The sequence below is a fragment of the Anser cygnoides genome, chromosome 3 (assembly GCF_040182565.1).
Source record: "Anser cygnoides isolate HZ-2024a breed goose chromosome 3, Taihu_goose_T2T_genome, whole genome shotgun sequence".
Classification (NCBI taxonomy): domain Eukaryota; kingdom Metazoa; phylum Chordata; class Aves; order Anseriformes; family Anatidae; genus Anser; species Anser cygnoides.
Genome location: NC_089875.1, coordinates 49,412,301 through 49,427,946, shown reverse-complemented (window position 1 = coordinate 49,427,946; position 15,646 = coordinate 49,412,301). Strand labels below are relative to the sequence as shown.

The following is a 15,646-nucleotide window of genomic DNA, read 5'->3' as shown; positions in this document are numbered from 1 at the left end:
CAAAAATTTGGCATCTCTGTTTCATAATGGTTGAGGTTTTAAAGAAGATATTGCTCAAGATAGGCCAAAGATCAGCTCAGCTATGGCCAGTGTTATGTTCTTATCAAGTTAAAAATCGCTGTGGACAATGTTACAGCATGGTTTAGAAACCAGTACAAGAAAACTATAGTAATTCACAACAAATTGGGTAACTTGAGATGTAAAATTAAAATATCCATAATCACTAATATGCATGAAATCTTGAATTCAGATCTTGCCCTTGCACAGCTGAAGATAGTGGAGATTTTGCTACTTATTGCATTATTATTAGCATAAGCACAACATTCTTTTCAAGAAACTAAAATCTTCTTAGGAGAAGTCCCTGACAATGTTAATCAGCGTCCTCAGCTGGCCATATCTACAGTTCTGATTTTATCCATGTTTGCTTCATCTACTTCAAAAAAAAAATTGTGACGGCTGCGAATGGTTACAGTAGATAAAAATTCTGATGCCAAGTACTGTAGCTTTGAACCAGAAACCAACTGATTGTTAGTTGCCAGGTGGAGTTTTCTTCCAGTTGTATATACTTGGTATTTTGTTGTTGTTGTTGTTGTGTGGCAAAGCTAAAGAAGGAAGAATGGTGAAGTAAAAGAGGAATCAGAGCTTCAGATACTTTGGATGGTCAAGTAAACTTTTGATCTCCTGTGCAACATGTGCCAGGTGACCCTGCTTGGCAGGAGGTTTGGACCAGATGATCTCCAGAGGTCCCTTCCAACCTCAACCATTCTGTGGTTCTGTGATTCTGTGATCTGTGTTTAAATTTTGGCTAAACCATTTTCATAACAAATACATAATAAAATAATGTCAGCCAGCACTGGAAACCAGGACAGAGAGCTTTATCATAAAATCCTTGATAAGTGGTGCAGTGTTACGTGAAGCTGAACACCAGTGAACATAGTACATAGTGAACAGACTCAACACTATGATGATAACCTGCTGTTGCCCCCACCCCACTCTACACTCCAAGCCCTCATCCCCACAACCATAAGTTTTTTCCTTTTTTGTTCTCCCTGTCTTTTGACAGGGAAATGCCAAGAGCCATAAAACTGACTGTTGCACCAGTAGGGCATCATAGAAGCTTGGACAGAGAACACTAGTGCTCAGCAAATATTTTGGCTCTTGGAGTTCCTTGGGACACTTTGCTCCAGGATGCAGCTGCCACTTTTGACTTCTTAATCTTTGTTTTGCTGAGTGGGAGGGTAGCTAAAATATAAGAATATACAAAATATATATATTCGTATATATATGTATATTTACAAATCTGTGGACCATATGGGCTTGCATATAAAGTGGAAGTTTAGTTACAAGTAATCTACTCCTGAAATGCAGAAAGCATTGCAGGTGGAGAGACTGCCAACGGTAAATCTGAAGCATTCAGCTGCAAATACCAGTTACAGAAGCAGTTGGATATAACTGCTAAATCAGAACCTGACATGTTCTCAAGGTCAAAGACCTCACACTGAATACCCACATAGATGTCAACAGTACAGACAAGCTTATAGGATACAGTTTCAGGTGTATCAGTGAAAACAAAAATTAATGCTTTTTTGAACTAGCATTCAAAAATGCTAGTTTAGAATATTAAGGTTAAACATTAAATATCAGCTTCCAGACCCTTGATACCTCATTAAAGAAACTGTGATTCTGACATAGTATTTCTCAAAAAATGATGCTACAGCAGATATAATTCAGTTCAGAAATACTCCAGACAGTTTCACATGCAGGCCACTGTATCATTCTGTCTAATAAGTGGAAGGCAAATGAAGGAAGACAACATTTCTTCATTTTTTTTCCTCAGTTTGATAATATGATCACAAATGCTCCCACCTCAATCCAGTTTTCTCTTAAAATTAAAGTCTAACCAATGTTAGTAGGTGCCATAGAATATCAACATACAGAAACGTAGAAGATATTTAATAACTAGATAAGGCAACGGTTGTTTGCAAGGGTGGATCTCCATTTTGTTTCACAGGGGTAATAAGCTTAGCTGGTAGGCATAATGCAGGCAGTACACTCACAAGAAGAATGCATAAGCACAAGCAAGGTTTAATCACAGGGTTCAACATAGCTCGGAGTAGGGAAAAAATACTACACTGAGGAATTTTTGGAAATCTACATAAAACTGATAGAATCTCAGGTGTTGTGATCAGGTATTCTCAAACAAACAAACAAAAAAACACAAGAACAAACAAACAACAAAGAAAAAAAAAAGAAAGAGAAAATAAAACCTTGACAAAACAAAGGATGAAGAAAACAACTGAAGTCCTCTTGGATTCAGAGTTGGCAGTCTCTGGCTCTGAAATGGAGCCTGCATGGACATGCAGGCCTTAGCATCTCCAACAACAATCACCCAGAAAGCAATGGAAATGTGAAACCTTCACTTTAAAAAAGCTGAGGGCAAAATTGTAAAGACTTTTTGGCAAAGCAATGCAAGAGACTGCACTGAGTTTTATTCTGCTTTTCTGTGAATAAGAATTAAATCTTTTGAATGAACTGCCCATTATCCTGCCACAACCATTATTTTCTTTTTAAAGAAAAGAGAGAGAGAGAGAGAATTGTCTTCTGCCAAATGCAATGATCTTTTTCTTTCACAGAAGTTTGAATTTAGTACCATTGAAGCTATTTTTCTTTATAAAGAGAGAGCAGGGTAAGTTTTGGATGGCTATTTTTAATCTTCTAGTATCAATAGAATTTATTAAACTATCTGTTCCATGTAATTAATTTCTGTAGATCAAGCTGTTCTAATAGGCCTGTTCTCCCTCTTTTCTTGCTGTGTGCACAGAACTCCCAATGACATTAATGAAACTCAAGCATGTGATTTGAGAGAAGAATATGTCTCATGTCATGTTGAGCAGAAAGAGTTTGTCATAGAAACCACGTGCAAACACTAAGCCTCACAGTAGTGGAAACTACTGGTTTTTAATCACATTTAAACAAAGCATTTTTTCATGTGTGCCTCATAATAGGACTCTTTCTGTTAAAAAATAATCACAATGCATCTCTATTGTGGTGTTTCCACGTAGGAAAGGTGCTTTTGAAGTGCTATTTTCCTATTTTTCCCTGTAGCATCAGTAATTAATTCATGCCAGCAATTGTTTTGGAAAACACAACATGAATAGTTTTGTTTAATAAACACAGAACATTTTTGACCCACGAATGTCACCTCCAGCTGATGGCATAAAGATGCAAATCCTGCATTTGCAGAAGAAAGTCCATCTATGCTGTCACCCATAAAAAAAAAAAAAAACATTCCAAGGACACATCAGTGTTCCCACCCTACCCCCTGACACAGGGGAGTTAGAAAATGTTATCGGCTTCAATTAACATGAAAGGGCCTTTAAAAACAATAAAGTAATTAGACACGTTCATGAGAGATAATTATGTCATGTAAGGATGAGCATTCCCAGAAGTGCTTTTGGCTCCATTAGAAAAGAACATTTCTCCTCTCAAATGAATTTCACAGACATGCAAGGTGTGGGAAAATGGCACTGTTCTCATCAGTGTTAAAAGCATATGATACGAATGAGGTCTCCAGCATGGCACTGACAGCAATAAATTATCAACTGTGTGTTCTGTTTTCTGAAATGGACTCAATTTATCATTTTATTGAAAAGGTTCCATTATGCTAATGTCTTATAAATTCACTTTTGGCTGTTGCTCGAAGGTGAAGAAGGGATATCAATTTTTATATAGAGAACTTGGAAGTATTGCAGCAGTGAGCTGTCAAGGGTTAATAACCCTATCAGGAGATGCAATACACATACGAACAAACTTCCAAGGACTTTGTAATGACAATTTTTTTATAACGCTACTGGAAGCAGAATAACCAGAATACTTTTCTTAAGCTTAGCTATTTTAAAAGAAGTTTTGACAGAATTAGCAACAGTTAATTGGTGGGGTGAAAACTCTCTCTCTGTTCTCCAATTATAACCCATGAATTGACATTCGAGATTGTTTAGGAAGTGCTGTTTCAAAGAAGGTCAAATTAAGGAACGCCATTATTGTTCTTGTCAACTTACCCAGATAGTAGACATGAAGGATAATCAGACAGGTGATTACTCGCAAAAAGAAATTCTCCTCTAAATATAACATTATATAATATGGACACTTGCTTTCTTTTGGATACAAAACAGGTAAGTATTGAAAAAGAAGAACTAGATTGAGATAGACAATTGGTTTGATCTCGTAGAACAGCTCTTTTCTGTCTGAGATGTGACTTGTATCCACAAAACCTCTTCTATGCTGTGCATCAAAAATAGAGTATTGTTTCAGAAACATCATGATGCTATGAATAACTTTTAACTGGAAGCACTTTCTTATGGACTTATATGCCCTTACCTCCAAACATAGTAATATAGCATCCACCAATAAAATACAGCAGCTAATCAAGAGGCGAAATTTAACATATATCCAGATAGGATTTTAGTATATATTAGCAGCTGAAAATGAGTAAGTGTAGCTAGATCACCATGACCATTATCTCCATTGGTCACCAATAAATATCATTCTGGATTTCAGAGCTTCAAACATGGATCACAGTTTGAGAACTTCTGCAATGCAACATTTGCCAATCAGTTTGGAAACTCATTAAAAACTTCAAAGAAGTTCTCATTCAGTACAGAGCAAATATTTAGTGAGATTGATTTAAAATGAAATGTAATCTCACTGCACTATATAAAAAGAGTATATGAAGAGTTTATGGTCATACTCTTCTCTTAGTACACACCTGGATTTTCCTACTTCAGATGCACATACTCAAAATATAGTTACCTCTGAAAAGCATCTTGTAACATTGTGATGACACATTCAGGCACAATGTATAAGCATTTTGTGTTAAATATATATCAGTGTGATCACCAAAGGGATAAGGATGTGTATAGTTGCGCACAGGAGGCATCCAAGGGACAAAAGTTTGCAAAACAAAACAAAGAAGCACACGATACTGCAAATGGGCAGAACACCTTGCAGGTATGGAATACCCAGGAAGGGTAAGCAGTAAGGGATGTCCCTTTTGTTAAGTGAACAAATTGTATAAAAACATCAAGCATGTGCAGGAAAGATGGAGAGGAAGGAAAACAATTCTAGTTCTGTTCCAGAATCTCTTGACAAAGAGATTTCAGGCCTGATCATCTCAGTTTCGGTGATTACAAGGCACATAAGCATCAGCTCCATGGTACTGTATACTGACAGAAAATTTAGGATATATGTTCTAACAGTTAAATTGTTTTGTATATGTAATGAATGCATGGTGCTAATTATTAACAATGTGCTGGAGATAACCAAAATGAGCAGTTAATGCATGAACTCTGTAAAGTTTTCTTTTAAAGTTTAAAATATGCCTTATTTATCAGTCTTCTAAATACTCCATCACAGTGATTTCTGCTCAGTTTCAACTGAATTGTACATACAGTATATTCACCCAGTGTGTAATGAAGACAAATGCAGCCATGCTTCCCAGAAAGTATTTGTCAAAATCAGGACTAGTACATTATTGCTGAGTTGGTACTTTGTTCTGCTTTTCTAAAATAAGTAAATTAGTTCCTTTCCTTTTCAGGATATAGATTGATCCTCAAATCGATTTTGCATTTCATATTTAAAAGTTTGTAAAACAATGCATTTTAAAAACTCTGAATCAAATGTAGACTAAATCACAATATGCAGCATAATGCATTTTCATTTCCATCAAAAGTGGTTTAATCCTAATACAAAAGTAAACTCTCAGTGCACCAAATCTGAAAATACCATAGTAACCTAAATAGTTACTTAAAAGTGTCTACTGAAACAATACATTGGTTGCATATGAAATAATTTATTACTCTTTCTTGTACAGCAATATGAATCTTATTCAAATGAATGTCTGTCTAAAGAACTACTCTAGGAACCATGTCACCATGTTTAAATGGTGTATTAATATTTCAAGACATTTAAGAAAGGTTGGTGTAAGTACTCTGATCACTTGTTTTTAGAATAAGATTTGGATAACTCTGGAAAAAAAAGGACCTAATTACACAATGCAAATTAAATAGTCCCCTCCTCAAACTATTGATTTACAATACAAAGGATCTAAAGTACATTTAATTCATTAGTTTATTTTATAATTAATCCATGAATGATTTGCACAAAGATGCCATTGGAAAAAATCTTTACACTGATTAATTTCCCACTTAAAAATGTAGCTAAATGAAAGCATAGAAATTTGAGGAATACTTTTCTTTTTTTCTAAAGGAAGAGTAAATTTGTAGACATTTAGTTTCATGATGCAGCAAAGCAAAATTAGGTCATGGGAAAGTAAGCTCATTGTTGTACTTGTCTTAGTTTTGTCTAGTTCAGTTGCTAAACGCTTACAGAGCTCCATGTCTGAGGGTATCAATACAGATGCTCTTTTGGTGCTAGAGGCCATTTTGGATGGATCAGCGCTCGCATTTTGATGGCATTCTCAAAAAGAGGATAAGAAAAAGCTGCAATTGTACTTTTCATTCTAGGGGTATTCAGTCTAATGCCACATTAAAATGAGGAGGTGTAGATGTACATCATCCCATTCCCTGATCTGGAATTAATTTGACAGTGTAAGTTTTAGAAAAAATGTTAAGTAATTTTAAAATACTTCAGGAGCTCATTTACTCATCTACTTCAAACAAACCCGACACAAAAAATCTTATCCTCTTAGGCTTTTTGATTAAAAGAATCATAATAAAAAATAATATCAATTACAGAGCACAGAAATGTCAATATACTATCAACAGAATACTATTTAAAAAGCGTTCATACACTGTCGGCAATACCCTCAGTTAATTTTTTATTTATTTTTTATTTCATCAGAGCTTTTCCTGGAAGTATGCACAGTTCTTACTACCAAACCCTAAGTTCTGTATTTTCCTTCTAAAAGTTTCTGCCTGTGTCTTTCACATAACGGATTTTACATAGACCTGAAAAGAGTTTATCACTTTATGTTTTTAAACACTAACAACACTGAGGTTTTGCTAATGACCCTTTTACCTGCTCTAACTTGTATTTGTATTATATGCAAGGACAGCAGGTTTTAACCAGTGTTAAGTTTTGGCAAAGCATTTTGTTAACTAGCTGGAAGAGAATCAATTGCTCTTTTTGCTAGAATTTACAGCTTGGCCCACCTAAGTCAATATATACCAGTAGCTTATTTACTCTTCTGTGAAAAAAGGAAACATAAGGGGACAGAGAAGAATTGCAAGAAGCATGCAAGTATTTTTAAAAGGCTAGCTAAAGAACACCAGCACATGCTAGGGAACTGACCAGATAAGTGTTATTTAAAAGTTGTAAAGAGAAAGAGCTGAATAATGACAAGCACATTTAATAGATCCAGACAAAATAATAAAACCATTTATAATGGATTAACGCAGGAATTAAGTAGATAACAACATCAGTATAAGCTTACAGAAAACAAATGTTGTCAGACTAACTTTTTTTTGTTGTTGTTTTTTGTTTTTTGAGGTTATGAATTTGCTTGGCATAAATAAATAAATAAATAAAAGCCTGTATTTATTTTTAAATGGTCAAATATGGAGAATTCACTATAAGCCAGGATAATTTACATCAGTGGTTAATTTCCCGGCAACTTAAAATACATGTGTGTTATTTATATTCAATGGCTTTCAGTTTCAATGAAAGCTTAAACCCCCAAATGTCTTATAAGATCAAAGATTCCCGTTATATTTTCACTCCCATGGACATCACATTATTATACCACGTATGAGCCAATCATGACCTGCCCTTTTGTATTTTTCTTGTGACTCTTCCCTTAAACCATTTAACAGTTTTTTTTCAGCAGCTTTCCTGAAGTTTAGACATCAAAATGGTGCATTGTATTCCAGCTGTAGCAATTCAAGTGCCAGAAGCAGAGGTAAAGCATACCTCCCACTCCACTCAGAGTTTCCTGTTTATACACCCAAACATCACATTTGTTTCTTGGACCCACGATCATGATGCATGCCTATATTCAGCTGATGGGCCATAGGAACCCTTATGTTTTTCAGATTCAGTGTTTCTCAGGCCACATTGTTCATTTATTTACAGATATGCAACTATTATGGATCATTGCTTTTTTTGCTTATATCTTGTTTATCAAAGCACTGTGTCTGAGATATTGGGCAGATTCTAAATTAGATGAGGGTGAAGTAGGATGAAAGTCCTGTGCTGAGATTTTTTCACATGCTCATTAGAAATCATGCAAGGTGTTACTCATCAGACAGAAAAAAAATGCATTGCTATTACCTTTCTCTGAAAAGAGAGGAAGCATGGAAATCCTTGATGCAGAGATTATTTATATCAATTTTTATATTTTTTTCAGCCTGTTAAGGACTGTCAAACTTCTGAATTTCTCATGGACAAACGTGTTTTGTACATTGAAAACACAATATTTATAAGATGGTTCTCCAGGCAAATCAAGGATTGGTTTCATTACTCACCACTAAGGTGAGGGGCAAGCAGGGAAGAGGATGTACTGTTGTGTTCTCAGATAATAACCCTTATCTGAGACAGGATGCTAGGCTATGAGGGCTTTTGTCTGATCAAATGCAGCAGTTTATAGTACATAAGTGCCTATACTACATAAGTGTACTTACATAATAGCAGTACAATATAACAAGAGTTCTCTCTCCCGGATTCTCTGATACAATTCTACAATTTGAACTCCATGTATTCAATTCAAATACTTTAAAAATACTATTTTTTCAGTCAAAAGCTGAAAAAAAGCTTCTAAGAGAAGCTTTTATTATGCAAAAGTTATGCACAAAATTTTGTCCTTATAATTCAAAAGTGGGCAAAATAAAACAAAAGCAGGGCAAGGGTTATAGTGTCAGCATCCTATGGTAACAAACAGAAATACCTTAGACTTCTGAAATAGATGTGGCCTCTTACCAGTTACTGCTACAATTAAATAATAGTTGTGTAGCTTGTTAGACTAAATAATAATCAATTAATCAATCCTCTGCCTCTAAACTGTAGGTTTAAATTTGCCTTCCGTTCATGGTGTGTGATCTCTCACACACAGAAAAAGATAATGCTTGGTTTTACTGGATAGGTTTCTATTTTAGGTAAATCACCACAACAGCCATCCACCTTCTAAAAGAACAGCTTTATAAGTATCATTGAAAGTGGCAGTGGTGGCATATGCAGCCCTCAGCCACTCATTTCCACTACTGTTACTCATCACAGTTGTGTCAAGACAAATGCTTGCTACACAGTAAAGTTGACTGAAAAACTCATGATTTATCTTTTCTTTCTTCTTTTTTTTTTTTTTTCTTGATGGATCATTTTTAATCTAGACTAGTCCTTACTTCAATGAATTTTATGACTACAAACTAACCCACAACAAGTCCTGGTAACAATAAAACCATAAAAATCCTCCATATTGAACAAAAGTGGTAGAGCAGAGCAGAGGCAAGGTCAAGTACTCATTGTGAGAGTCATAACAAGCCAAGGAGAAGATAACAGGCCTTTAAAAAATACTTATTACTAATATCCTTCCAGGCAGAACTGTCAGTCATGACAGGTGGCTCTTTTTTTTTTTTTCTTTTTTTTTTTTCAGTATGACAAAAAAATCTGTTTAACTTAATCAGAGATAAAACTAGTTCACATATACTCTCAAAATTTATTTTTTTTCCCACAGCTGTCATTCTGCTATGAAAATATTTGCTGCAACAGAAGATGCCTATCAGTTGGTACTTCTCTTCACAGAATTTGTAAGGTCCGGGAAAAATGCACTACATTAGCAAAGTTTAAAATGCCTTACAGATATATAAAATATTCTGTAAAGTCAAACACAACTATTTAAGTCCACATAAATATCATGTACTTTAGAGAAAAAATAAGTAAGTAGCATTAAGAAGCTCACACATTTGCCTTGACTTAGATGGTAGGCCCAGCCTGAAACTCTGTCCTCAGCTTACCAGATTTAAATTGGAATGCACCCCTTTTATCTCATTATTCATGCAGAATGTGAGATATGGATCATTAAGCTGGGCACTAATTTGTTCGTAAACTGCACTCATTCATCATTACTTGGCAGTGAGAGGTTGATCAAGTCAGTTATGGAGCATTTCTCTGACCCTCCCATGAATTGTATATTTTCTGCATGAGTTACTTAAAAAAATCTCTAAAAATTATTTTAATAGTTTTAGCAGCTGTTATGTTAAGCATGACTATTTTTGTGTTCAGTTTAGTCACAGTGATATCTGTGTGTCATACTTACATATTATCTTCCCTTCTCTGGACCTATATGTTTGGTATTATCTTCCACGTCACGTATAAGGGGTATTTTGTATATTGTTCTTTCCAAAAAGACATCTTTGATGGACTGTTACCAGAGATCACTACTCAGAGCCTGGTATTCCACAGAATGATGTTTCTTCATTGGGGACAACACAGTTTTCAGTGTTAGTCAGACTGTGTGTGTAGGAGGGGGTTACTCTGAGAAGATCAAAATAGTAGCTAAGATATTCTTATATTTCCTTCTGACTGGGACACATCTCTCCAAAACCACTTTAAATATTACAGCACAATCCATTTGCCACACTTAACTTGTGCCTCAGATGATTGCTCACGATGAAGAAAAAAATATGCTCAATAATAATTTGGTGGGCGAAGAACTACTCAAATCCACAGTATGAATCATCATATTTTGTACCAGCTATGTTTTTATAAATAGGGAACTCATTGTATAGAAATATTTTTTATAAAGTGTACAGGTATGAAAACACTACAACAGATTGGGAATTCAACATATTTCCAACGTAAAAGTTGCCCAACATTCTAGTTATGGAAACTTCTGTTATGGAAATTTTAGAGGGACTATTTTTTGCTTGCTCATAGACCTCTTTTTTCTTTGTTTGTTTTTGTGTGTGTGTGTGTGGTTTGTTTTTTCTTCCAGCTTATTTGTAAAAATATTAGCATATTACAAATTAGAGATAGGACCAACACAAGAAATCACTGAGTTTATCCACTAAGCAAAACTATTTTGCTAGAAGAAGCATCAGATGCTTATCACCTTTTAATACAGTTGCTTTTTTTTTTAAAAAAAAAAAAGAAAAAAAAAGCCTTTTTTTTAAAAAAAAAAGAAAAGGAAAAAAAAAAGCCAAAAGAAACCATACGTTATGTTTTTTCCTCTGGAGTATACAAGTGTTCACACTAAGAAACTTACAAATTTGGGTCTGTGTATTGAAATGTACCAAACTGCTGATTTACCTGATTTTTCAGAAGGAAGAGAAATGCTGGGTTTTGTAGTATCCAGAATAACAGCCAACCCTGCAGACAGTGATGGGAGGATGCTAGAACTGAGATCTATGCGAGTTAGACTTTCAGATTCTCTTTCCAAGGTTTTTAGAATGCCTCCAGCATGCTTATTTTCTGCGTCATCGTTCTTCTGACTGCTCTTCTGTGGACTCTGAACAATATGAACGATACTCTGCTGGGTCAGGTCACAATTCTGCAACACAAAACCAAAATACCAAGAATTAATAAAATAAACAACTGTGGCATAAGGGACAAAATCCCTCTATCTCCGATTTGTTATTTTTTAAATGGTCTCTAAGCCTTTCTTTGTAGAATTTCAGTGTGCAGTAATGGAGTTTAAAGGAAAGTGACAAGTGTAAATTGCTAGAATTAGGATCACTTGCATTGGCAAAAGGGTCACAACACTTACAAAAATTCTAAACATTTAACAAGGAAATGGTGGACCAGAGCCAACAGCTCTAAATAAGTCTGGTTTATTGGCACAAAGTAAAAACTCCAGAGAGAACACTATTAAATCAAGTGTTAAGTGTATTCAACACATAGAATGCATTTGTACAGATAATACTCATACACAGTCTTCATATAATAATTTAGGGTCAATTTGACAATCACAAAGAGTTCATGACCAAGCTTCTCCAAAGCGTCTTTGTAAACAGAAACAGGGATGATGATGCTATTGATGAAAACCGATACCTATTTCTTCTCTTTAATGTAATTTTCAATCTAAGTCTGTGTTTAGATGTCATGTTTGCTCTAGTCTTTTCTGGTAAAAAAACAAGATTGTTAAATATTAGCCCAAGAGGTCTCACATATGCACAAGTACTTTCTCATTCTCAGTTCTCATGAGAGAGACTTACGGGGAGGGACTATTTATCAGGGAGTGTAGTGATAGGACAAGGAGTAATGGCTTTAAACTAAAAAAAATGTAGATTTCGATCAGATATAAGTAAAAAAATTCTTTACTCAGATAGTGGTGAGACACTGGAAGAAGTTGCCCAGAGAAGTTGTGGATGTGTTCAAGACCAGGTTGGATGGGGCTTTGAGCAACCTGGTCTAGTGGGAGGTGTCCTTGCCCATGGAAGGGGGTTGGAATGAGACGATCTTTAAGGTCCCTTCCCACCCAAACCATTCCATGCTTCTACGATTCTGACCCTTAGTCAGTCCTTAGAGATCTTATGTCTTAGAAAAAAGCAAGCTGAATAAGGATCCTGTGAAAGGTTTATCTATGATAAGTCAGGATAGAAGTCACATTTTGCTTGGTGTTTTCCAAACACAGAATAGGAATGCAAAATGTTACTTTAGAACTAGCAATTACAGAGCTTTCAGTTGACCTATAATTAATGAGGGGCTTTCAAGAAGGACTTGCATTGATCCTTCCACAGCACATCTTGAAGTAAAAATTGTTCTATTTTGGGTGATACCTCCTGGTGATCCAAACCTAATTTTCCACTGTGATGAGTGAACCACATATAAATGTCAACCTACACAGAAATAAGCTTGAAATTCCCTCAAGAAAATGCATTTCTAACTGTTCTCAGCATCATTAGGTTGGTGATGTCTACACTGAAACATCAAGAAAGATAGCAGAATACATTTTGGAGGAACAGAAAGAAAAAAAAATGAAGCATTTGTCTACATATCTAGAAAATAATTTTGATTTTTTTTAATAGTTTGTATTTGCAATTATTACATTCACATTTAATTGCAAAAGATTCCTCTACAGACATTTTAGTACTGTATAGCTTTCTGTACCACCTTCTCTTCTATCACTTTTTATCTCCTGGTCTCATAATTTCTGTTTACTGGTTTTACTTCACACAGTCTAGTACATTATTACTCTGTGCTTCCCTCTCCACCTTTTCATTATGTAATTATGTAATGCAGTTCTAAAAGGTGAAAATCTGTTTTTTAACTTGAATTTTCAATAACATACTCTTCCCTTAGTGAAGCAGTAATCATCCAGTAGAGATTTTTCAGAGCAAGGACTCTGCAGACTTAATATTCAAATAAAATAGCTGGTAGATTTAAATATTATGTTGACATTAAAGGTCTCCTTTATGTACAACTTGTTGTCTCTAACATTTTCATAATATCCACTTAAATAGATTAATAATTTTATTCATTAACACAAAATCAAAACTCCATTGTCACTCTAAAACTTCCCCAACACAGAATACTGCATAATATTAGAGTATGGAAATTAACAACCTATGAGAAATTAATAATGAAATTAATAACCTAAGAGAATGAGGAGCTCCAAATTGGTTTGCTCAGTTACAGCTGGAAATACAAAGGGAAATAGGTATATATAAAAACTTGCAACCTTGAAAACCCCTTATCAACTGTCAGTCAGTCAAACCATGTTTTAATGAGCATCTCTTCTGGCAGTTTAGCTTGCTTAAGCAGAGCTTGTCCTGCCTTTTTCTACTTTTTCTCATTGTCTACTGTCTTTCTTAGTCAGTGAGAGAGACCAGGATAAGAATATCACCAAACAGTTCCCAGACGTAGGGTAATTAATGCTTTATAGCAGACTACATTTCATGGACAGCAGATGGGCTAGGTCCACAGAATTCAAGCTATTTCTGTAAGTTTTTAGATTTTGCCTTAGGTTACTAATGCAACACAAATCGAAGGTATAATTGTTTATGTCAATGTCACTTCCATTTTCTTTATGTATTTGTTTTATGCCTCAGGAAACATTTCTTCTGAGAATACCTGTTATTAATGATTCCAGAGATATTGCCTTAGTTGTTGATCCAAATTAATGCCTGCAATCCATACTCCAAAGGAAAATACTGTAAGCATACATATATTGCAGATTATGAACTATCTACTTCCATGAGTGCAAAGGGAGAAGATCCAGAAGTGATGAAACTCAGCATTAAGAACTGCTTCTTTGCAGAGGGAGGTTTTTTGTCCAACTTGGACAAATGAATTCATAACAGAGGAAATTGAAACTTTTTTTCATCCAAACTGTTTTGCTTTCATATTCTTTCTGACTTCTCAAGTTGAATTTCACAAGGCTAAATCAGCAAACCCTGAGTGAATAACAAGATATTCTTTGGTGCTGCCAGCTGTGGGCTGACTGTAAAGCCATGGGGGAATACTGAGCTAAATCATGAAAAGGGAAGAGATGACTGTGTTTCAGTAACCCTGAAATCATCTGGTTCTGACAGATTTCTGCTTGACATCTTTCTGACAACATTTTTTGATTGTAACATCAATGCCAAAGGAAGTATTCTCAACTGAAAAAATACACGGCCCACTAGAGAAGTCATACTACTTTTTCTGAAGTACAATGCATTTTAATTTTGAAATCTTTAATTTGAAGAAATACTAGACAAGAGAATAATTTTAATTTGAAGTTGGATTTGAATTTAAAAAAGCAAATTTCTTCTGGCATTTTGTCCCGAAAATAATATTGAAATATTTTCATTTCATGTTAACCACTAGGGTTTTTGGTTTTGTTTTGTTTTTCCAGTGGAAGATGAACTGAAAAAACAGTTCTTCAAGCTCCACTACCTAAAATCCAGTTAAAACTCTTCCTGTTATCTGAGGAGCAACCTCCTTGCCCATGAATCCCTGGGCCTGTAGAGTGGAATCAATAAGTTTGCCTAATTGCTGCCTATTTACATTAAGCAGATAGACTGCCTGATGTCACTCAGCAAGAGATTCACACAAGGCAAATGCTCAAGAAAACGTATTTTAAACTCAAAGGAATGATCAACAAGAATCAAAATGCTGGCTTTCCAGGTAGGGTTTATTTTAATAGTGCTGCATTTCAATATCAGCTGAGAAGATATGGGGAACATTTTTGTCTCATTAAACTGCAGAATGAATAAAATACTCAGAAAAGCTCTCCAGAGTGCCGATAGCACAACACACCTCTTCAAAGCAATAGGACCAATGTAAAAGTGCAGGGGACACAGCAACTTTATCAGAAAAATCTTTTCCCATGGATAGTGTAAAGAGACATTAAAGGTGACCTTCTAAACATGAAAAAAAAAAAAAATGCATACTGCACATGAAGTTCCTAGAAGACAGAAAAAAAAAAAAACACCAAACCTCACTGTATTGTTGTTGTAACCCTCTCATAACCCAAGGAGAAAGACTAAGTCTCCAAGGCAGCAGATATGGAAAGGAAATCTGTAGGAAGGATAAAAATACAATTTTTATCCCCCAATCTCAGATCAAATGACTCAAATATGATGAAAGCAACAGGAAAAATATTATTTATTACATAGGGAGCAAAAGCTGAAATATTAATGCATTTCAAAATTGAGATTACGCAAAAAAAAAAATAATAATACAGATGTAATATTCACAATCTTTTGAACCACGA

General features: G+C 35.0%; 1 protein-coding gene across 3 annotated transcripts in view; it reads right to left on the bottom strand.

Moving 5' to 3' along the window:
- PRKN (parkin RBR E3 ubiquitin protein ligase) overlaps window positions 1–15,646 on the bottom strand; it is a 758,965-nt gene that overhangs the window by 504,798 nt on the left and 238,521 nt on the right. For all 3 annotated transcript variants that reach the window (XM_048067874.2, XM_066994150.1, XM_013186798.3), the window contains one exon: window positions 11,257–11,497. In XM_048067874.2, the coding sequence (XP_047923831.1) occupies window positions 11,257–11,497 (241 nt within the window). The remainder of the gene's footprint in view (window positions 1–11,256; window positions 11,498–15,646) is intronic.